The sequence below is a fragment of the Podarcis cretensis genome, assembly GCF_951804945.1.
Source record: "Podarcis cretensis genome assembly, chromosome: 12".
NCBI lineage: Eukaryota > Metazoa > Chordata > Lepidosauria > Squamata > Lacertidae > Podarcis > Podarcis cretensis.
Window position 1 is genome coordinate 35,201,587 of NC_137181.1, and position 22,374 is coordinate 35,223,960.

Sequence of the window (22,374 nt, forward strand, 5' to 3'; positions counted from 1 at the left end):
AAACAACAGCAAGGTTAACTCCCACGCTCGCAACGTGTAGCAGAGAAATGACAGCTCACAGCAAGAGATTAAGGAGCCTCAATCCAATCTAGATTCAATTTACAGCAAAGCACCTGTCTAGCATTGCGCACGCGCGGGCTCTCTCGAGCACTACACTTCCCCATATGCAGCGCGCAGCACTACAACCAATCACAAGCCAGGGTTCAAGCCCCGCCTATCCCCCGCCAAAAACTCCTCTGAATTCGTATCCTGCGCGGGGGGGCTGTCTCCCCGCGCCCCAGCAAAGGCAATAAATAAATAAATAAACGGTCGAGGTTAGCTAAAAGAAGGACTAATAAGGCTGCCAGTTTAAGGAGCGAGGCCTTCCTTCCGAAGGATGGGCGCCGGCAGCGGGCGGGCGCGTCTGCGGCAGCGCATCCTTCCCGCGCTGTCAGTTACAGGCGCGCGAGCTGGCTCTAGCCTCCCCTTTTCATTCGTCGCCTGGCTCTCCTGGACTTGTCAATCAACGGCTTCGGCGGCCGGGAGCGCCGGCAGCGGCTAGCAGAGGGGCGGATGGAGAACAGAAGCCTTTCGGCTTCGCCCCGCCCTTGATCCCGCCTCCCTTTCCCCTTTCGCGCGCGCAAATCCCACCCCCCCACCAAGAAATCCCCCCGCCACCTCACAACAGCGGTTAATAGCCCCGCTTCTCCCCCTCGCCCAATACGCCCTCTAGCCACGCCCACCCGCCCCCTCCTCGCGCCGCCGCGAGCTCTTCTGTATAGGCCGGCCGGCCTGTTTCAAGGCGAGGGCCTGGCTCGTGCGGCTCTCGCGCCGCCCTGGCTCCTCCCCTTTCCCCGCCTCCCTTTCCGCCAGGCCGGCCGCCCTGCTCTCTCAGAGGCTTAAGCCTGCTTTGGGTTCCTTCCTCAGTGGGTGTCAGCCTAGGCCTCGCCGGGCCCCGCCCCTCCTCCTCCTCCTCCTCCACCCCCGGCGCCCTCTCTCTCCTCTCGCCCCCTCCCTCTTCCAGCTCCCAGTTGTCAATCAGGCGCTGGCGCTGAGGCCAGGCGGCGACGGCGGGAGGAGAGACGGGCACCTACGCCACAGCCCAGCGGCGGCCATTCGTGGAAAAATAGGCCGGCCTGCTCCTCCCAGCTCCGGCAGCGACCGGCCTTCTCGCCGCCGCTACACCCCCAGCACCCCGCCCTCCGTCCCTCCCCTCCTCCTCCTCGAGCCGCGCCTCAGCGGGCGTTAATGCGGGATGAGCGGTACGTAGCCCCCCTCCGCCCCTTCCCTCCCCCGCCGCCGCCGCCCCCGCGCGCCTTCCCGCTTCCCCGTCCCCTCTGGGTCCCTCTGTCTCCCCCGGTCTATCCCTCCCTCTGCCCCTCCTTCTTCCATCCCCCCTTTCCTTCCCGGCCCTCCCTCCCCGTGCACATCCATCCCTCCTTCGTTTCTGTTTCCTCCCATTTTCCCCTCCCTTGCGCCTCCCTCCTCCTGCCCCTAAAGCATCCTGGGCCACTCAGTAGCTGTAGATGCTTTAGGGGCAGGAGGAGGAGGAGGGCTGTGGGTGGTTTTCCGCCACCACCCCCACCTCCCCACCCGGCCCGCCTTACAGTCTCCGAGAGCAAGAAACCAATCAAGCCTCCCCTTTTTTTCTGGGTGTTCGCACGCCAGCCCCCCGTGGGCCGGGTTTCCCAAACCACGTTTTATTTTATTTTTATTTTTTAGGACTCCCTTTTCTGCAATAATAATAATATGGACTGAGTTAAGAATGGAGGGCTGGCGAGAATGTCCTGACAGATTTGCTCTTGGTTGCAGATTCAAAGTGAACAGCTATGTCTAATAGGTTGTGTGTTTGTTTTGTCTTTTGGTAGACCAAAAGAAGGAGGAAGCTATGCCCTCGGAGGGAGAGAAATCTCCTGAGGCTGAAAACAACAACAATAAGAAAAGCAAAACTGGAGCCTCTCAGGTAAAACATAGAGGGAAGCGAAGCAAGGCTTAATTACTTTCAGTTCATTTCAAGGGATACTGCCTTGTGGCTTATAGGATGCGTACAAGTCTTTATGGCCTAGACATGTTTGGGGAAGGGGCAAGTTTTCTTGGATTTACTCCAGATATTGGGGGGGGGGTATGAAATCTTTGGCTGGATAAGCTATTCGTCACCATTTGTTCAGTTGTCATGTTTTCTAGCATTCTTTAATACTCAGGATAATGCTTTTTAGTTTGCAAGTACTATTTATCTCCTAATACACTATGTCTCTGTTAGGATTCTCAGCCTTCTCCTCTGGCTCTGCTGGCAGCAACTTGCAGCAAAATAGGGACTCCTGGTGAGAATCAAGCAACTGGACAGCAGCTTATTATAGATCCAAGCCAAGGTTTGGTGCAACTTCAAAATCAGCCACAACAGTTAGAATTAGTAACGACTCAGCTTGCTGGAAATGCTTGGCAGCTTGTTGCGGCTGCTGCTCCTCCTCCTACTTCAAAAGAGAACAACATCCAACAGGCACCTTCTGTTGCTTCTAGTGCAGCAAGTCCCTCCAGTAGTAACAACGGAAATGCATCCCCTTCAAAGACGAAGACAAGCAATTCTTCTGCGGCAACTCCAGGACAGTTTCAAGTTATACAAGTACAGAATCCAGGAGGTACTGTTCAGTACCAAGTGATTCCACAGATTCAAACGACAGAAGGTCAACAAATTCAGATCAATCCTGCTACTACTACAACTCTGCAAGATTTACAGGGTCAAATCCAGCTCATCCCTGCAGGAAATAATCAAGCTATTCTTACAGCTACAAATAGGACAGCTTCTGGGAATATTATTGCTCAGAACTTGGCAAATCAAACAGTGCCAGTCCAGATTAGGCCTGGTGTTTCTATTCCATTGCAGCTGCCTATTGCCGGCACTCAGGCACAAGTTGTAACTTCATTGCCTATAAACATTGGGGGAGTGACTCTAGCATTACCTGTAATAAATGTTGCTGCGAGTGGTAGTACTGGACAGGTTACACAGTCCAGTGATAGTGGAGTTTCCAATGGAAATCAGCTACTGTCCACACCTGTCACAACCACTGCTGTTAGTACTATGCCAGATTCTCCTTCTTCCACTTGCACAACTACTGCCTCCACTTCGCTTACAAGCAGTGAAACTTTAGTAAGTACAGCAGAAACAGGCCGGTATGCAAACACAGCAACAAGTTCTGAGTCTAGTACTGAAGAACCTCAAACAGCCACATCAGAAACAGAGACTCAGAACTCTAGTCAGTCTAATGGATTGCAAAATGTGCAGGATCAAACAAACTCACTGCAGCAGGTGCAAATAGTAGGTCAGCCTATTCTGCAGCAGATACAGATCCAGCAGCCACAGCAGCAGATCATTCAGGCTATTTCTCCACAGTCTTTTCAGCTCCAGTCGGGACAAACTATTCAGACAATTCAGCAGCAGCCTTTGCAAAATGTTCAGTTACAAGCAGTGAGTCCAACTCAAGTTCTCATAAGAGCACCAACTTTAACCCCATCAGGACAGATCAGCTGGCACACAGTACAGGTCCAAAATCTTCAAAGCCTTTCAAATCTACAAGTACAAAATGCTGGATTGCCCCAGCAACTAACCATTACCCCTGTATCTTCAAGTGGTGGTACTATAGCTCAAATTGCACCAGTAGCTGTTGCTGGTACACCAATAACGCTAAATGCTGCCCAGATTGCTTCAGTGCCTAATCTTCAAACAGTAAGTGTAGCCAACTTGGGTGCTGCAGGTGTTCAAGTGCAAGGAGTTCCAGTCACCATTACAAGTGTTGCTGGTAAGTGCTGTTAAGAATATCCTTTAGTGATGGTATTGGTGTAATGATAATATTTAACTATGATATGGGCATTTCTGCTTTTAAGTCTCAATAGCAAAATAGTAGATTATATATGCTCAACATTAACAATGCCTATAAAATACTGATTCCTTTTTGCTTGCACTAAATTGACTGCTGGAACAGAGGGTCCCTGGACCATCAAGAATGTGTTTTTGGGTGATGCAAGAGCCTGGGTTGGAAATGGGGAAGCCCCAGTGTCCCAGCGTAAGAAGTCCTAGTATGTGTGTGGATAACACAAGTGGCAACTTGAGTTTCAGCTATACAGTGTAAGAAACAGCTTACAGATTGCAGTACTAAAAGTTACATTGGCTTCGGCTCAACTTTTGTCTTTCACCAACAGTTGTGGTTGGCAGCTCTGATTATTCTCATTATTTTAGCTGTCTCTTGTGAATGGGTGAATAAATGTGTACATGGTTTAAGTCATAAATCACTACTTAAAAGTCTTGATTACAATGCCTATGTTGGAATGTGGCTATATCCTGCAACTAAAGAATAATTGAATGTATTATTACCTGAATTAATATGTACAATGTGTATGTTCATCTAATGTTGTTCTGATTCTGTTCAGGAGCCTGGAATTCACTATGCAAACTGACTGCTTATTTGATTCTCCGAGGAAAAGTTGCAGATCTTTTTTTAAACCAGCAAAACAGAAATATAAATTATGTTGTAAGATGTAGAAACACGTGTGCAAGTTAATGCCCTGTCAAAATCAGTTGGAATTGCATATGATACAACTTGTATGTAGGATTGTAGTGTCTGAAACTTCGTAGAATTAGTTAATTGTTCCTAGTGCAAGAAAATTGCTATGGCAAATAATAATTCTACTAGTGAATGAAATGAATTACAGTGGTACCTCGGGTTACATACGCTTCAGGTTACATACGCTTCAGGTTACACATGCTGCTAACCCAGAAATAGTGCTTCAGGATAAGAACAGAAATCGGGTTCCGGCGGCGCAGCGGCAGCAGGAGGCCCCATTAACTAAAGTGGTGCTTCAGGTTAAGAACAGTTTCAGATTAAGAACGGACCTCCAGAATGAATTAAGTACTTAACCTGAGGCACCACTGTAAAGTAAGGTATTGTTTGTAGAAATGGAACACTTAACGTATTGAATAATGGTTTGGCCCCATTTCCAACTTGGAAAACAAGTAGGTATAACATGTATGGAGGGTTGGCATTTACATGCCATGTAAATCACAAAAGGTATTTCTCGAAACCAGTTATCCCCACCCCCCTTGAATAAAGGAATGCTTAAAGAATTGCTTAAAAGTAGCATTTCTCCTCAAGTGTGTGATACCTGAAATAAACCGCAAAACTTGTTTCACTTTAAGGATATTCAGAGATAAAGCTTGTTCCATCCTTGCCTTTCCCTTCCCTTGCATGCAGCAAAAACAAAAACAAAAAAACCATTTGTGGTTTATTGGCAAATATAGCTGGTCATGTTGGCATAATTAGTCAGGTTACAATTTGGAAGTTTCTAAGTGCCATGAGGGAGAGGCAAGGGAAGGAGGTAGTGCGTAAGCCCAAAGCTCATGCCATGGCTTACCATTGTGTATCAGTCATCCCAATCTATGTTCTAGCATTTTCCATATAACTTGAGTTTTCATCTGGAGGTTGGGCTCAATTCTGATATATGTCCTGGAGACTTAAGTATATGTTGCGTTCTGACAGGATGTAGTTGTCATGTCCTGAATTTTATAAAGGGAAGACGAATAAGTGGTAGTGTACACTGAATTGTTTACTTTTATTTCTCACTGAACCTCCTCCCGAGATGTTTGTCTTCTGATGGGCAGGAATGTAATTGGGAGGAAAAGTTTTGGGGATACATTTCTTTTAAAGGATCCCCTTTCCTTTCCTATGCTTTTCAACAGCATCATTGAATAACCTCATCCCTGTTTTATAGGAATGTGGCAACAACCCATATCCTGCTTCTGTCATGTCTAGTTTGCCCCACAAGCTGGAGAATCTTTGAAAACTGATCTCTTTCTCTCACCTTAATTTATTGGTTGTATGGATTTGACGCCTTGCTGAATATGTATGGTGTGCATTATATAATACTTAATATTTTATTTACAATCACAAACCTGGCTCTGCTGTTTCCAGGGCTTTTGCTTTGGCATAACTGTGCACCATAACAGTAAGTGAAAAGTAACTGTCTTGGTGTATGAAGTGAGAATTGTAGACAAGTTGTACAGAGACTGTATAAACAGCTGTTTCCTCCCCACAGAACTTCAATAAAACATTACAAACTTGGTTCCATATAAGTTCATTTGTAGACATAAGCTGTAAATTGCATCCTGGTGTGCCATGTTGGGACTCCTGGTGTGTAGCTTCAGCGTACCAGGCCTCTTTCAGTACACATATTGGTGATGGCTGCCAGTTCCTTTAGTGTCAGCAATAACTTTCCACTACTTCTCCCCCCCCCCTTTACTCCCTTGCTAAAACCATGTAGATTTAGTCAGAAGTAGCAACCTTGGTCTCTCACATACTTCATTTTTAAACCATAGTGGGACCAGTGTTATTGGTTTAGTAAGAGACGGCCATCTGTAGAATAAACATATGGTAAGAAGAGCCTGCAGGATGAGTTCAGCGGCCCATTTAGTCCAGCATCCTGTTTTTAGAGTCGGTTTGAAAGTGTCTCTTGAACATAGAAGACCTCTAGTAAGCGGCCTCTTTTTTGGACATAATGACCATTATTGTGTTACAGCATTTCCATGTTGCCTAGATAACATAGGAAGTAGCAAGGTGGCAGTAGATACTAATCTCTTAAGGACTCCATTTATCGCTCTTCAGTAGTGTACATTATATTAATTAATGGTGAGGAGTGAGCAACTTTATGAATTCCTTATATATTATGGCCGCCAGCCAACACACATGGCTGGTGGCCATAATACATAGTCCCATCTTTCAAATTCATTCCTACAGGACAAGCACTAGATAGTTTCAAGTCCTGGCTACACATTGACAGAATGAGGTGTTAGGAAGGATTGTGCAAGTGGATAACTTTCGTTAAAATTACCATGCTAGCTTTACCAAAAAAAAAAACACCCCAAACCTCTATACAAATAGAAAACTAGCACAACAGCAAAAAGGCTGAATAAAAACCTGGTATCATCCAACAGAATCCGAAGCGACAGTCACCTTTTACTCCTTGTAATTCTGCTACCTCATTATTTGTATGTGTAGATGACACTCAAGACAAGGTGACCCCTCATGGGCTTTCCCACTTTCTACTCACTTAAACTTTTCTTTATTTTGTGTTTAAGTCCTCTGTTCAAATTGCAATGTGATATTACATATTCTAATAGGAGGAATAATTATGGTTAATTCAATGGTGAGTCAAGCCACCTAAATTAGTTGGTGAAAGTGATCCAGAATCATCTCCTTATGAAGTGCGAATCTTCAACTGGAAATTATTTGAAACTAAAAGAGAATTAGCTGAAAGATGTAGTTAATTCCCATGTTTAGCGCAGGCGTTCTGTTTCAGAAAATGACCTTTGTTTAGCTATTATCTGTTTACCCAATTTTAATTCCCCTTTCCCCATATACATTTCCTGTGCTTTAAGTGTGGAACTTCAGAAAATTTAAGCAATCACTGATGCAGGCAAATATCAAAGTTTTAATCACCACCTTTTATTACAAATATCACTAGGTCTATATGTGTATGTTTAACAAGGTTTTCTACTTTGTGCTTAGTATCTCAGCCCTGAAAAGTTCATTTTCACTGATTGATATAACTGGGCATCAGCTTACTTATGATTATTCATAAACAGAGTACATAGTAGCTCTACTACTATTGTTGATCTAATTTAAACTTTAAGTTTGTTAAGTAGCTTGTTCTTTCTATATAGATTAAGACAGGACTGTTTCACTGTTATGTGTTAATGTTTGTATAGATACTTTCTTTTTGTCTGGTTGCTTTCCTTCTATAACCTATACTGTTGTCTGAGTTGGATGATTATCTTGCTGCCTAGGTACTGAGAAGAAGAGTTACCATATAGCTATTCTTCTGTAAGAAACATGGAAAACAAGGGGCCTTGGAATAGTGAAAAGCACTAAAAATATAACTTTTAAAAAATAAGCCATTAAAAATCTTATCTGTCTCAATTTAGAGCCCCAGACTATAGAACCTAATTATTTCATGTGAGCTCCACTGACCCTGAGCTGGTTCGCATTATATTGTAAGTCAAACTATGGTTTACCAAGACTGTATGGGCTCCTGGAGAGGAGCATGTTGCCACAGCTCCTCCCTGGTCTTTTTTTACTGCTGCAGTAAACCAAGGTTTAGCTTAGTATGTCATCCATACTGGAATGAGTGGTTTTGCTCTCTCCTCACCACGAGTTGTCACCACACCTTGGTTACAGCTCATGGTTAGCTTAACCATGAGTTCCAGTTCAGATGACATGCTGTCAAACCTTGGCTTAGCTCAGTGTGGTGTTACAGTGAAAAACAAAGTTGGAAATTATTCTGTGCAAGACTGCTTTTTTATGTGGTGTCAGTAAGCCATAGTTTATTTGCCATGCCATTATCCTCACTAAAATTTCATTAGCTTTGTACGGCACAAATGCTTGACTTCAAATTTCTCCCCTTCTTTTTTTCCCTTCCAAAAATAGTAGCTGTGGCAGACCATAGCAGAAATAGCAGAAGTTTGCCCTCCTGAGTCGAAGATACAGCTAGCACTAAAGTTCAGCTACTACAGGTTAAACTTACAATCTTTGGGAAACATTGAGCTCATAAATAAAGCTCATATCACTGAGCCACTTCTAAAACAGACTGTCTACTGTGTTTAATAACACAGGGTTTAAAGGCAATCCCTTGCTACTATTTATTATCCAAGCAGTTACCTAGCTCATTGAAAAAGCCCTGTTACTTTCACTGAAGATATGTGCACAGTTGGGTTGTACTCTAGAACTGGACTTGCTGCTGCTGGTTTTCAATATTGTATTTATACTTCGGGTCACAGCTCAAATTCTTTAAATCAGACATTTTAGCTTGCAGTTGGAAAAACGTTACGGCTCCAAGTACTCCTTGGCCAATTAGATTTTATTCTTTTCCCAATGTTTCATCAAAAAGGCTTTTCATTTCAGAGCTTTGAGCCTCTGTAAAAGAATTCCAAATAGTTTGTATCCAACCAGGCTGAGTCAAGGGATGGGTAGACTTGGTATTGTCAGGTTATAAATCTTCAACTGTAGCATGGGAGCAGCTTTTACAGATGAGACATGCTCTCTTGAGTCTCAGCAGTAGGATAATAAATTGTCTCAACAGTACTGGTGCAGTGTTAGAACACTGAAATGCCAGATGAGCTGAACAGTTCAATTACCAGTTTAATTACACTTTACTTAGAGAAAGGTGCTTACCTTGGTGCTATATCTGGTATACATTTTGACTTTAGGGGATACACTTTTCACCAAGTCTTGTAATGCATTACAGTCCCTTAATACTGACAGAGTAAAGGGCTGCACTAACACTCAATGCTAACCAAAAAATGTATGAGTGACATGCATTAGAAGGTTGGAACTGTGGCCTGGCCCCACTTTCACACATTTCCTCATGTGTTCCAGGTTGTCTGTACAGAAGGCAACTTACATAGGGTTCTGATCACATCTTTACCTGGAGATAATTACAGTTAATATATACCACTTTTTGACCCAAAGGCTGCAAAGTGATGAACAACATATACAAAATAAACACTAAAAGTATAATAAATCTACCATCAAAACAATATAAAAAAGCAAAAGCAAAATACACCATACATCACACTGTATATGCGTTAGGAATGCCAGTTAACCCTGTGGCAAAGAAACAGAAAAATCAGCAATCAAGGCACCTCTTATCTCACACCAAGTGTGTATAACCCTCCTGTCTTACTTAGGGTGTGGGGCTGCGGTCAAGTTACACCAACAGGCTTTCACCCTGGGCCAGAAACCACTTCTCTCTCCCACTGTAGTTAACTAGTCAGTAGACAAACTACTTATCCGCTCAGTGTTATAATAACCAGAGCCTGGAGGGGAAAAAAAGACTTGCCATATAATACTTGTTCCCCTCCTGTCTCCTATGGGGGGCGGGCAAGATCCCCCAACAGCAGGTGCTCACTGTGAAGCATCACAACTTCCTTCTCTCTCTGCTACTGTCCTCAGAAACAGGTAATAAACACCCCACTGTTACATAAGACCCTAGCTTTGAAAAAGCACCAGATCAACAAACTCAAAAAGGAGGTGCTGCCATCACCTTTAGTATCATCTTTTCAGGGTTGTCTGGAAAGGGGTGGCCTGCCACACTGAATACTGAGGGGCCCAGTCTTTGGAAAGAGCCACAGCTGCCCAAATCTTCCTTGTCTCCGTCCTAGCAAGCTGGGCTTTGTTGCAGCGTGTTTTCAGCTAGGCAAGCAAGGTTACCAGGAGTGGGCAGGGAGTAGAGTAATTTTATAAATAGAGGCCACACCCATAAGGGTGAATGTGTCTAGGCACCTGTGCAGATGAGATTTCAAAGTAGGCTGGTAGTTGGGCCAGTCAGTGCCACTTTCTTCTGTACAGAATGAATGTCTTCACAGAATCAGTTGCTCCTACAGTTCATGCCTATCTTAGGGGAATCTCAAGATCTGCCTTGTGGAACAGATGGCACTAGCTCTAGGTGGTTTCTGGTTTCAGTATGAATTATCAGTGCAGGCACTGAATTCACTTGGAAATGAAAACAGAAACATCCTCAAGAGTATCGAATGCAAGAGCAAAAATTGACCTGGCTTCTCTTTATTCTCCAAGTATTGTATTTCATGTGCAAAATGTCAGCATCAATATGAACATTACCTGTCATTTCCCATGAAAATGGAACACTGGAAAGTTTTTAGTCAATCCTGTTCTGAACAGATGGAACCAATCAGAGATTTGGTGGCAGAGTGTGCATCTGTGGGCAGCACCCATCACCCATATTCTTTCATGTTAGCTTAATGTAATGTAAGCTTGGTGCTAGTGTACCTTAATAATGATAATAACAATAATAAGAATATTTACTATGACTTTTATTTTATTTTATTTGTACCCTGCTCATCTGACAGGGCTGAAGGATCATCTTACATTATATATGCCCACTCAATTCCTTTGATTTGCAAGTGCCACATAATGTTCTTTCCATATTTCCAAGGCATCAGTCCTTCAGCGTGGTAGCACCTATTGTCATGGACATTAGTCAGGCGCCTGCTAAAAACTGTTTTGTTTAAGCAAGCCTATGCTATCAAGTTAGGTAAATTTGACGTGCTTCTTAATATGTAATTTTATTTTATAATGTAATTTTTAAAACTCCTTTTATTTATTTATTGAAAATTATAAGGTTAACTTTTTAACATCTGATTTTATTGCAAATTTTAATGTCTATTTTATGTAAACTGTTCAGAGGGTTAGATGATTAAGCTGTACAGTATATAAATCCTATTAAAGAAAGAACGAACTAGTTGAAGCCCTTTCTAAAGAAAATGAAATACTGGAGAGTGATAGAAACCTAAATTTTCTATTTCAAAGAACTAATCAATATATGACTTGGAAGGTGGTACTTTTTTCCTTTTTTGCAGTAAAGGCCTTCAGTCTCGGAAAAGCATTTTGAAGCTATTTTAGGCAATTGTGGTGGTGATTTTAATAATTAAATGTATCATTCTGACTTATATCTCCCCTATTTTTAAATTTATTTTTTAATGTTAACTTTTTAGTAAAAGCAAATACATATTTCATATAAGCTTTTAGAGATTTAACCTTTCATGTGGAGTTTAAATGTGTTTTCTTTTCGATTTTGATATGGTCTGCAGACTAATTCAATACATTTTATTGGTCATTCAAGTTGTTTAGAACCATATTGCCACTTAGAGAAAAACATGGACCTCTGCATTTGCTCTGGAGTTTTTGCAGGTGTTATTCACAGGGTGAAAAATGTGTCAGTTAGGTTCAGAGATATAAAGGCCTGAAATAAGCCTGGGTAAATGGTGGGTGGGTGGGTGTGTAAAAATTGGGTTTTCTGCTTTTCTGTTCACCTTTTTGTAAATAATGTTATTTGTATGGTAAATGTATATGTATATATGTCATTCTGCTGGCGTGTTGTAATGTGCTATTTGATTGCTGATCATCTTGAAAGTGGTGTGGGTTTCAATTTCAAAAGGAAGGGCCAGATATACTATGGTGTTGTGTTTGTTTTTTTTAAAAAAAGAGACCAAAATAGATAGACAACTGAGTTAGGGAAGTATCTTATATATTGGGTAATAAATTTTCAAAGTAAAGTGAATAGAAGATTTAGTACTACTGTATTTAAACTTGTGTTTTTATAAGAACTCAGGGTAGGCAACATCAGTTTAGAAATAAATCAGTTGTTTGAATTAAAAATATATGCTTCAAAGCACATGCTTAGTGACATAGCTCTAGCCATCTAAATCCAGTCCAATAGAAAAGCCTTCTACCATGTCCAACATCAGTTGACCATGATTTCTGAATAGACAATGCTGTGTATTCAATCTGATACTGAGTGTGTTCAGCTTTCAAAGCTTCTTAGTTAGGTCTGTCAGCCCTGTGTGACTTATTCACAGTAGAAGTTAGCATCCATCTATATGGTTTGTTTTGAGGAAAGGATTGACCCAGGTACAAGAGTAATCTTGTTCTCTTAAACATCTTTCCTTCAACATAAATTCCACTAAAATAGTAATTAATTTCAAGTGATCAGGGATCAGGCAGATTGAGAAAACAGGTTTTTCACAACTTTTTAAAATGAGGGTGAAAGGATTCTCTCTTGTCTGTTCAGCCCAAATTGAAGCCTTCTGGTTCCAGCCTGGCTTGCAGTTGCAAAATTTGCTCCAGCTTTCTAAATTGATCTTCACCATCAAACCATATATCTTTCATGTAATCCCATAGTAAGCTTTGTGCCCAGGACATATTTCTTTGAGCATGTCATGGTCTTAAAGGATCATAAATACTCACCTGAGAGTGAAGTAATCTCTAGATGATCCATTTTAAACCAAGGACTGTTTCATAAATTATTTGAGGACTCCCCTGCCTTGTCTTCTAAGAAAAATACTTCTCAGTCAGTCTTGCTCACTAGAAATATAAAAAAAGAAACTAGAATGATGAGTCTTCCTTTCTTCAAACAAAAAATGAGCCTTTTTTCAGAATAAAAATAATTGTACCTTTCCTTTCACAGCAAGAGGTAATACAGGCTTTTGGAACAGTGCCCTCACTTTAGGTCTATTCTGTTTTGCTGTCTTTTCAACATAATTCTCTACCAAACCTACGTGTGATTGACTAAACTGAACCAGCCCACCAGTTGTGCTGATAAAAGTCCCCCCTCCCCATATGTTGCCAGTCTTGAGTCTGAAAAATTAGGGGGAGCTGACAAGCACCTGTTAATTCACAATACGTGGCTCATGGGCCATATTCAGTGAAGCATGTTGTGCAGGCATATTCTGTATTGACTACAACCAACCTTAGTGACCCTTTTCTTCAAAATATCCATTAATGTTGATTTTCCCGTGTCAGTCACCAAGTTTGGAGAGATTCTTCTGGAGTTCTGTTGCAGCCTGCTCTGGATTTAATCATCTTGAATGCTTTAGTTTTACCTGAGACCTCCAGGTATAGGGTGGTACAGTGGTACCTTGAGTTACAAACACCTCAGGTTACAAATGGTTCAGGTTACAAACTCGGCTAACCTTGAAGAGTTACCTCGAGTTGAGAACTTTGCCCCAGGATGAGAATGGAAATCGTGTGCTGGCAGCGTAGCGGCAGCAAGACGCCCCATTAGCGAAAGCACGCCTCTAGTTAAGAACAGTTTCAGGTTAAGAACAGACCTCCAGAACGAATTAAGTTCGTAACTAGAGGTACCACTGTATATGAATTCAATAAATAACAATAATGATGATACCTGCATAGTTGGCTGTACTATTTCCCACCTGTTTATCCAGATCATTTATGAATACATTTTAGTACAGTGGTACCTCAGGTTACATACGCTTCAGGTTACAGACTCCGCTAACCCAGAAATAGTGCTTCAGGTTAAGAACTTTGCTTCAGGATGAGAACAGAAATTGTGCTCCGGCGGCGCAGCAGCAGCAGCAGGAGGCCCCATTAGCTAAAGTGGTGCTTCAGGTTAAGAACAGTTTCCGGTTACGTACGGACCTCCGGAATGAATTAAATACTTAACCCGAGGTACCACTGTAATGGGTTTTACTTGCGTCTTGCTTGTGAAATTAAAACACAGTTCCATTAGGAAGATCAAAGGAAAATGAGTTATTTTGGAGAGCAGTGACTTTAGCAGTAGTCGTACCTTGGTTTTTGAACAGAATGCGTTACAGGAGTGCATTCAAAAACCAGTATGTGGCCTCCAATTGGCTTCAGGAGCATCCTGCAGTAAATTGTAAGCTGCACTGGATGTTCGGCTTCCGAAAATAGTTAGAAAACCGGAACACTAACTTCTGGGTTTTGATCGTTCGGGAGCCGATTTGTTTAGGAGCCCTGAGTTCCTTTGGGAGAAAGAGTGGGATATAAATTCAACCAATCAGTGTTGGAGAAGATAGTCCTTCATATGATCCTATCCTCAAGCCATGCGAGGCTTTGGTAGTCATAACCAGCACTTTTAATTGTGCCCAGAAATGAACTTTTAGATGTTCACAAGCCAATCAAATGACTTCCTTTATTGGAAGTATTCACTAAACTCTAAAACTGCTGCAGCACATGAGCCTTGTATTCAACATTGAAATTTGAAGCTGATCCCACTCGTTTCCATACTGCAGATTGTATTTCTGTTCATAAATGTCCTGGAGGGATGAGCAGTGAGCTAGCCAAGTTTGCTAATGACACCAAATTGTTCAGGATGGTAAGAACAAAAGGGATTGTGAAACACTCCCAAATGAACTATGTAAAGGAGGGGAACAGGCATAAAAATGGCAAATGCAATTCAATGTAAGCAATTGTAAAGTGGGGCACATTGTTTGCTTATGTGGTATGAACTGGTGGTGCCTTGATGAAAATGTCAGCCCAAAAAAGCTTTTCTGGAAGGGAGAAAATTTGGTGCACTCCAAGAGATCTTGAATCTTCCAGAAAGTTCTGATGGCTGGCCTTGGAAATGAGGAATCCCATATTATTATTAAATTACTATGTTATTAAAACTGTGTATCTTGTATTATCTACAACTTTTAAGGTGACTTAACATTATTAAATTTACAGAGACCAGTTGAAGAGCAGCAGGTATAGGCAAATTCAACAGGTTTTATGCCCACAATTTCATTTATTTTTATACTGTACTACAGTATTCGAAACTACCATTGTTCTAGGCACATTTTGCGACAGGGAATTTAATTAGCGTGAGCAGTTTCTGAGCTCTGGGCGCAGTACTGCGCTTAAAGATTTCAGATTAAAACTGCAGAGTGGAAGGAAAGGAGGACTTTTTTCTGCCTCCCCACTTCCAGCTACTGTCTGAAGATTGGAGAAGAGACCCTCTTAATAATATTGGGGGTGGGGGTGGGCAGGGGAAGGACTAGAAGACCACGTGAAAAATGAACATAATATTTTAGCTGCAGTTCATTCATTTTCAGCTTTGTATTCTTGTTATAAAAAAGCATGCCTAGATATTCCATTGTTGTGCCCATAACCTAGGTTTAAGGTGCCATTTCGCTCCTAGCTTTCATATCTCTGTTTCTAACACTGCTGTACTGTACTAGTACCAACTTTTACAGTAGTGACTTCCAACAATGGATTCACTGCCCAAATTGGTAACTAGCTACAGCCATTCTGGCAAAGTGCCACCCTGGACAAGGAATTCAGCAATTTTGTAATCATGAGTTCTCCCTTAGCGTTTGCAATTAGTATGACATAATTTGCAAGCCCAACTGTTTCCTTTTATATTAAAAAGGTGCTGGGTTTATTACCTTTTGGGAGAGACAGTTCTTCCAGCCCTAAAGTATTATGCATATAAATAAATTTAAGTGACTTTTCTCCATCTTACATTGGAATGAATATGATATTGAAACCATGTTGTGATTTTACTGTGATTAATTAAAGAAGTCACGTGTATTCTTATTTTGCAGGTCAACAACAAGGACAGGATGGAGGCGTAAAAGTACAGCAAGCTACACCAACTCCTGTCACTGTAGCAGTAGGAGGCATCACAAATGCAGCCATTGGTGCTGTTAGTCCCGATCAGATAATTCAGGTGCAGTTGCATGAAGCCCAGCAAGCTTCTGATCAAGACGTGCAACCTGGCAAAAGGTTAAGAAGAGTTGCTTGTTCATGCCCTAACTGCAGAGAAGGAGAAGGAAGGTAATTCCCATAATAGCTGTAAAGTGCCAAGCATCTCAGGGCCAACGGTGATCCTTTTGCTCTTGCATTTCTGTTCCTGCTTTGAACACTGAGTAGGCTGTTGTTTTAAACATTTTTTCCATCTCATTAAAAAATCATTTCCCAATGATCTTTAACCTTTTTACATGCCCACAACATATGAAAAAAGTTCCCTCCATTTCCAACACAAATCTGATTCTGCTTTATACATCTTAGCCAGTCTACTCGACTGTTCCTGTTGAAACGGGCCAGGATAATTTGTTTCATTCAATAATGTTTGCAATTGACCTGCCATGACCGTCTCAAGTCATCTTCCCCCGAAAGCAGGTGTTTGTGACTGGGCTGTTGCAATCTGATGGGGTTTTTCAGGAGTAGTTAGATCAAATTGTTTTTCTTAATGTGTTTTACAAAATTGTACTTTGGTTAACCATTAGTGTTTTGTGCTTGGTAGAAGCAGTAACGAACCAGGAAAAAAGAAGCAACATATCTGCCATATTGAAGGTTGCGGAAAGGTTTATGGGAAAACATCTCATCTCCGGGCACACCTTCGCTGGCATACTGGAGAAAGGCCATTTGTATGCAATTGGATCTTCTGTGGGAAAAGATTTACAAGGAGTGATGAACTGCAGAGACATAGGCGAACCCATACAGGTCAGTGAATAGTTTGTACAAATGTTTTAAAGTGTATTTTATATTTTATAATATACTCATTGTGCTATAGGTATATGCGTTCTCATTTTAAAATGACTATAGAACTTAAAAGTGTTTCTCCTAATCGGAACCTTGCATAGTTAAGAATGCTTTCTTTTATCTTTCCTTCATCTTCCAAAATTTATCTGTCCTGAATCTTCTAACATTCAGAGGTAGAAAAGCTTTTCTCTATCCACTTTTCTGTGCCACATGGAATTTTATAAACTTCTACCTAGTCACTTCTTACACACCAGTCCTCTAAACTAAAAAGTCTCAAAGGCTGCCAAAGTCCCAGACTCTGAAACACTTCATCCCCTTGATCATTTTGGCTGCCATTTTTTGAACCTCAATGCCACTTATTAGGACGAACAGGAGGGGCAAGGCATCAGCAAGATTGAGGCAGCATGGTCATACTGCTGGGAGAGGCAGATTGATTCTGCAGATGAATTCACATGGCTCCAGCCTCACTGCTGTCTCATCCTCCCTGGTAAGCGACAGTGACACTGTTGCCTGGAGGCTGTTAACAGTTCTCTCCCACCAGCTTGTGTCCAGTGAGATTACACCTACAGGAGACTTTCTCCTACAGAGCACAGTGATCAGTTGGTTAGATAATGGGTGAGATAATATCTGCCGTTTACTACTCCCTGAGACAGCTGGGACCACTGTCTCCTGCAAGGATGTGTCGACCATACCCTGGACCCAGGAAGCTCAATTGACAGTACAGTGGTACCTCCCGTTATGAAAGGGGTCTGGAGGCCCAGCCGTATCCCAAAAATTCTGTAACTGGAGGAATTTTTCTGCGCACGCACGCGGCGCTGCAGAGCACTTCTGTGCAAGCGGCAAACCCACTTCTGGGTTTGCTGCGTTCGTAACGCAAAAGTTACTTTACCCAAAGGTAAGGTAACCCGAGGGTCCTCTGTAATTGATATGGACAACATTTACCATGTTAGGCACTCTGGTGGTCTCTTGAAGTTTTCTTAAGTGCTTATTTTCACATTCATATCTTTGTAGACCAATGGAATCATCATGTAAAAAAGGGTTACTTGAATCTGTTCACAATGCTTGCATATATCAGTACACATTTTTAGTGTGAGAAAAGTCACGTGTAAAGGTTTTTAATTGATTTCCACATGATGAAAGAAAAACATCCTAAATCTTCCAGGAAACTCATAAAAGTAGCAATTGCTGCAGATAGTACTAGCACATTAAATTCATGTATGGGTACACATGCATGTACACCAGTTGTTTCGCTGTGTGGCCCCATAAATTCATGCTTCTGGTCTTCAAAATAATACTTTTAGAAAGACAAAATTAAGACAACATAACAAGTTGAAATTACTGTAGCTATCCTGCTGATTGTAGCCAGATAATTGTCCCATAATAGAAAAATTAATTACTGAACAACTCGTTTTGTTTTTATCCCCAATAGGTGAGAAGAGATTTGAGTGCCCAGAGTGTTCTAAAAGATTTATGCGAAGTGACCATCTCTCCAAGCATGTCAAAACACACCAGAACAAGAAAGGTGGGGGAACAGCCCTCGCTATTGTTACCTCAGGTGAATTGGACCCTTCAGTTACTGAGGTGCTCGGATCTCCAAGGATTGTCACAGTTGCAGCCATTTCTCAAGATTCAAACCCAGCAACCCCTACTGTTTCAACAAACATGGAAGAATTCTGAGGGAACATTATTCAAATGCCTAGAGTTGCACTTAAGTTTACATACCTTTCAAGATACGAAAGTGGGCTGGTAAAAGTGTATTACAGAACAGGAAATCATGTAGTCAGTCTTGATTTCTGTAAGTATTCCAAGTTGGAGGACTAGCACAGGAAGTGTACTTTGTATAACAAGATTAAAAAAAAATCAAAAATAAATACAGGGCCAATTGTCATAGATAAATTATGGATACAGCAGATGAAGAAAAGGTTGCTTCCACACTGTACTAATTTATGTAGCTATATCACGAAAATGATTTTAATTGGATTTTCCTTCTCTTTTCACATTATATGTAAATGTTTGTTGTAACAACAAACAGTACAAATATACAACAGGATGTCTGTTGGTTAGGGTTGTTTTCACATGAATGTCTCTGGAATTTTCACAGGAACTTTCTTTGTTCAAACGGCACAACAAAAACGCATAATAATCTAGTAAAGATGAAAACTTTTTGTTTCTTTTTGGTTTGTGAAACATATAGTAAACCTGGCCATCTTTGGTCATTTTTAAAAAATAATTCAGATGGCAGCGTGTTACATGGTTCTGAGGTGCACCTCAGATAATTTTGGCCACTACATTATAGTAGTGTGTATAATGACAATCAGTAAACACAAATTATTCTCTAGGAGAGATAAAGAGATCTATAGAGCCAGTGTATACTGTAGCAAATATTAAATCTTAGAAATATATTGACATAAGTTTTAATTAATTTCTATGTAAAAGTTAAATATAGGAACCTATGTGATAAGTCCTATACTTTTAACACATCCCATTTCAAGACATGGGTGATCCATTGCTAAGCCTTGGTTAACTTCATTTATAAAAAGTGTGATTTAAATATTTAAATTTTATTAGAATACTTGGAAATGGTGGGATATAGGATATTGTAGTAGACCTCATGCACCAATGTCAACCTTTCGTCAGTAGCAAATACTGTGGTTATCATACTGAGTTTTTTAGACTTTGACATAACAGCCAAAGAAATGGATGAATACTTTCAACCAAAAATATGAATCTAAATTAACCTGTTCTGTTTCTTTCATTTCAAAAACTACTGTCCAGGATCCAAAAAGCTACTTTTGGCTTGTCCAAAGGCACACTCAGTAAGGTTATTTGAACTGCAGGCCCTTGTGCCTTATCAGAAATTCCTTTTGAAAATCTCCTTGGTATCAAAAGCAGCTTGCTATATGGCATTGGGGGTTGCTATTTGAGAGGCTCAAGCCATAAGTCCCTTTGGAAGCATAGAGGTAGTTGCAAGTGTTGTTTTGCTTTGGTTTTGTTGTTGTTTCTTTTTCTTTCATTTTTTTTTTAGCCCATCAAAATCTTACATCCCCCCCCCCATGTAGATAGGCTAGCAAATAAAATTATTTAAATATTTTTGTTGGATCAATAAGTTTAATTCTTCAGAAAGAAAACATATTTTAAAAATATGACTGCTGTATATTGGTAGAGGTAAGCTATTACTTCCTCAGTATGCATTTTAAGCCATTACAGTTCAAAAAGCACCCGTTTGTTTTTTGTCACGGATTCAGCTGTAGTCACTGACTACTAGTTAACAACTCGTCGCCCTGGACAAAGATGCATATTCCAGATGAGGCTCACAATGCAGGGATAGGGATGCACTTCCAGATAAACAGCTGCATCCATATCGGCTACACATGCAAATTACTGTTTTTGTGTGTAGCTCTGCTTTTCTAGATTGGGGCATCTGTGCAAATTTGAGTATACAACAGAAATATGGCCAAACGTATTTTGGAATTTAAAACATTTCCCATAGACATATATATTATATTTTGCAAATCCACCGTTTGGTAAAGATCACATGACTTTCTGGTTTTTATGTTTTTACACCAAAATATTTTGATGATGGAACTTGCAAGTACAGTGCAAGAAATTAATGTGTATCCTTTAAAAATTATGATTTATGTTTTTAACCTTATATAAACTATCAGTTTTGTGGCATTGCATGCATTTTTAAAGACAAAGATCTACCGTTTTGTACTGTGTACACTTAGGGATGCCCAGTGTAGTGAAATAGAAGCTGAAAGTCTTTTATACTTTCCACTTACATACATAGTAAAGAAAACAATTTTACACATTTCTACACTGTGGTTATAAGTGAAAGTTTCTTAAACCTTTTGTAGGCATTTAACAAGTATTTCCATTTTAGTTGGGTTTTTATATATTATTTTGTATATTTTATTTAAAATATTTTCAGCTGATTTTATCTGGCTTTTAAACCTCAGACTCAATTTGATGATACATTTAATACAGATGACCATTAAGCAATGCTAATTATTATTATTTTAGCAGATCAGCTGCAGCATCAAACACATATTTTATCGTTAGGCTTCACAATCAGTGCTATAGAAGTAAAGCAAGTAAAATGTTCTTAAAGAATCATGTTTAACTTAGTATTTTATTTTGTAAACAGAAGGTATGAGTGCTCTGCACAGCTGGTAAATATTCTTTTTTGCATATTTTATGTATGCAGATAGGAAATGGAAATTATTTTTTAATCTGCAGCAAATCCCTATTACAAGTGTATCAAAATCTGGTTGGCATCACAGAATCTTAATATAGATTAATCTGTGTTAGCAGGTGCACTTACTATTCCTGGAATTGGAAAGGTTTTAATAATCTGTTCTGCATACCATTCTGAGTCCACTTTTCAGTCTTAGAAGGATCGTAAATTTCAATGTCCTTTATTTGACTCAGTGGGATGTAACTTGTATGTAATAGGGCACAGATGTGCAGTAGTAGCTTATTTAATGCCACTTCACTGTTCATTCCCTTTGCCACCATTACAAGGTTTTGTTTTATTGTACTTATCAGTGCAAAGTGTAACTATCATGGTAGAACTCCAGTGTTGGGATAGGTTTTTTCTTTTATTTTCAAAATGCTTTCTTGGGATAGGGTTGTGTATGTGTTTCCTGATTACATTAGAAATTGGTGTTAAGTCATTATTTATCACACTGTTTCATGAGAGAAGTAATAAAAGTGTGTTATTTAGAAGAAAAGGTTTATTTGTTAAACTTAGGTAAGCATGATGTTTGGGTCCTATTTTTCAATTTTATAACTGTTTTATTGCAACAATATTTGTATTTAAGTCTCCCATTTCTAATGCCTTGTGATTTTTTTATGCATGTCACTAAATTGTCATCCCGCAAAAATTGATGTGCAGCATAGGGTGTTAAATCTACATAAAGATTTTGAAACAGAAAAAAAATAGTTGGTGGTAAAATTGTAAATGTTTTGCAGAAAACCTTATAAAAAGTTTTGTAGTAATATTTCACTTGTAAATTTTTTTGTAAGAAAAAGAGGGGGAAAGGGGGTGGGGAAGACAAGAAACACCCATTCTAGAATCTGCAAATTAATTCTGCCAGCAAAGCCTCTAAGGCATTAATTTTTACTATGCTAATTTGTATACATTTTGTGTGTTTTTGTGGATTTGAAACTAAAATTGTGTAGACGTTGTTGCCTGCAATAATACTTTGCAAGTAACCTATTAAAATTCTCTTGAGTTTGAATGTATGTTTATTTAAAAAAACTTGTATTTATTTATAATATTTGTATTGTGTGTACTAATTTAAAATATTTGAGTCCTATTTCCACTCATAGACTCAGTATTCAAGGTGGTGTATACATAAACAACCTTTAAAACATCAAGATTGTAATAAGATAGTGTGTAAGCAGCATTGAACAAAGGGGGACACATATCCTAATAAACATGCATAGGATTGTGCTATAAAAGTACAGTGGAAAGAGTTTTCCGTTTTGGAGGTGCTTCGCAAAACGAATTTCCTATGGGCTTGCGTCGCAAGACAAAAATGTCTTG

At 40.3% G+C, this 22,374-nt stretch overlaps 1 protein-coding gene across 1 annotated transcript; it reads left to right on the forward strand.

The window, feature by feature from the left end:
• Positions 1–698: 698 nt before the first annotated feature.
• On the forward strand, positions 699–22,070 carry SP4 (Sp4 transcription factor). The gene is made up of 6 exons (XM_079947908.1): positions 699–1,241; positions 1,848–1,942; positions 2,240–3,773; positions 15,884–16,115; positions 16,585–16,784; positions 18,253–22,070. The coding sequence occupies exons 1-6, from the start codon at positions 1,235–1,237 to the stop codon at positions 18,498–18,500; spliced, it is 2,316 nt and encodes a 771-aa protein (XP_079804034.1). The 5' UTR covers positions 699–1,234; the 3' UTR covers positions 18,501–22,070.
• The last annotated feature ends 304 nt before the right edge of the window (positions 22,071–22,374 follow it).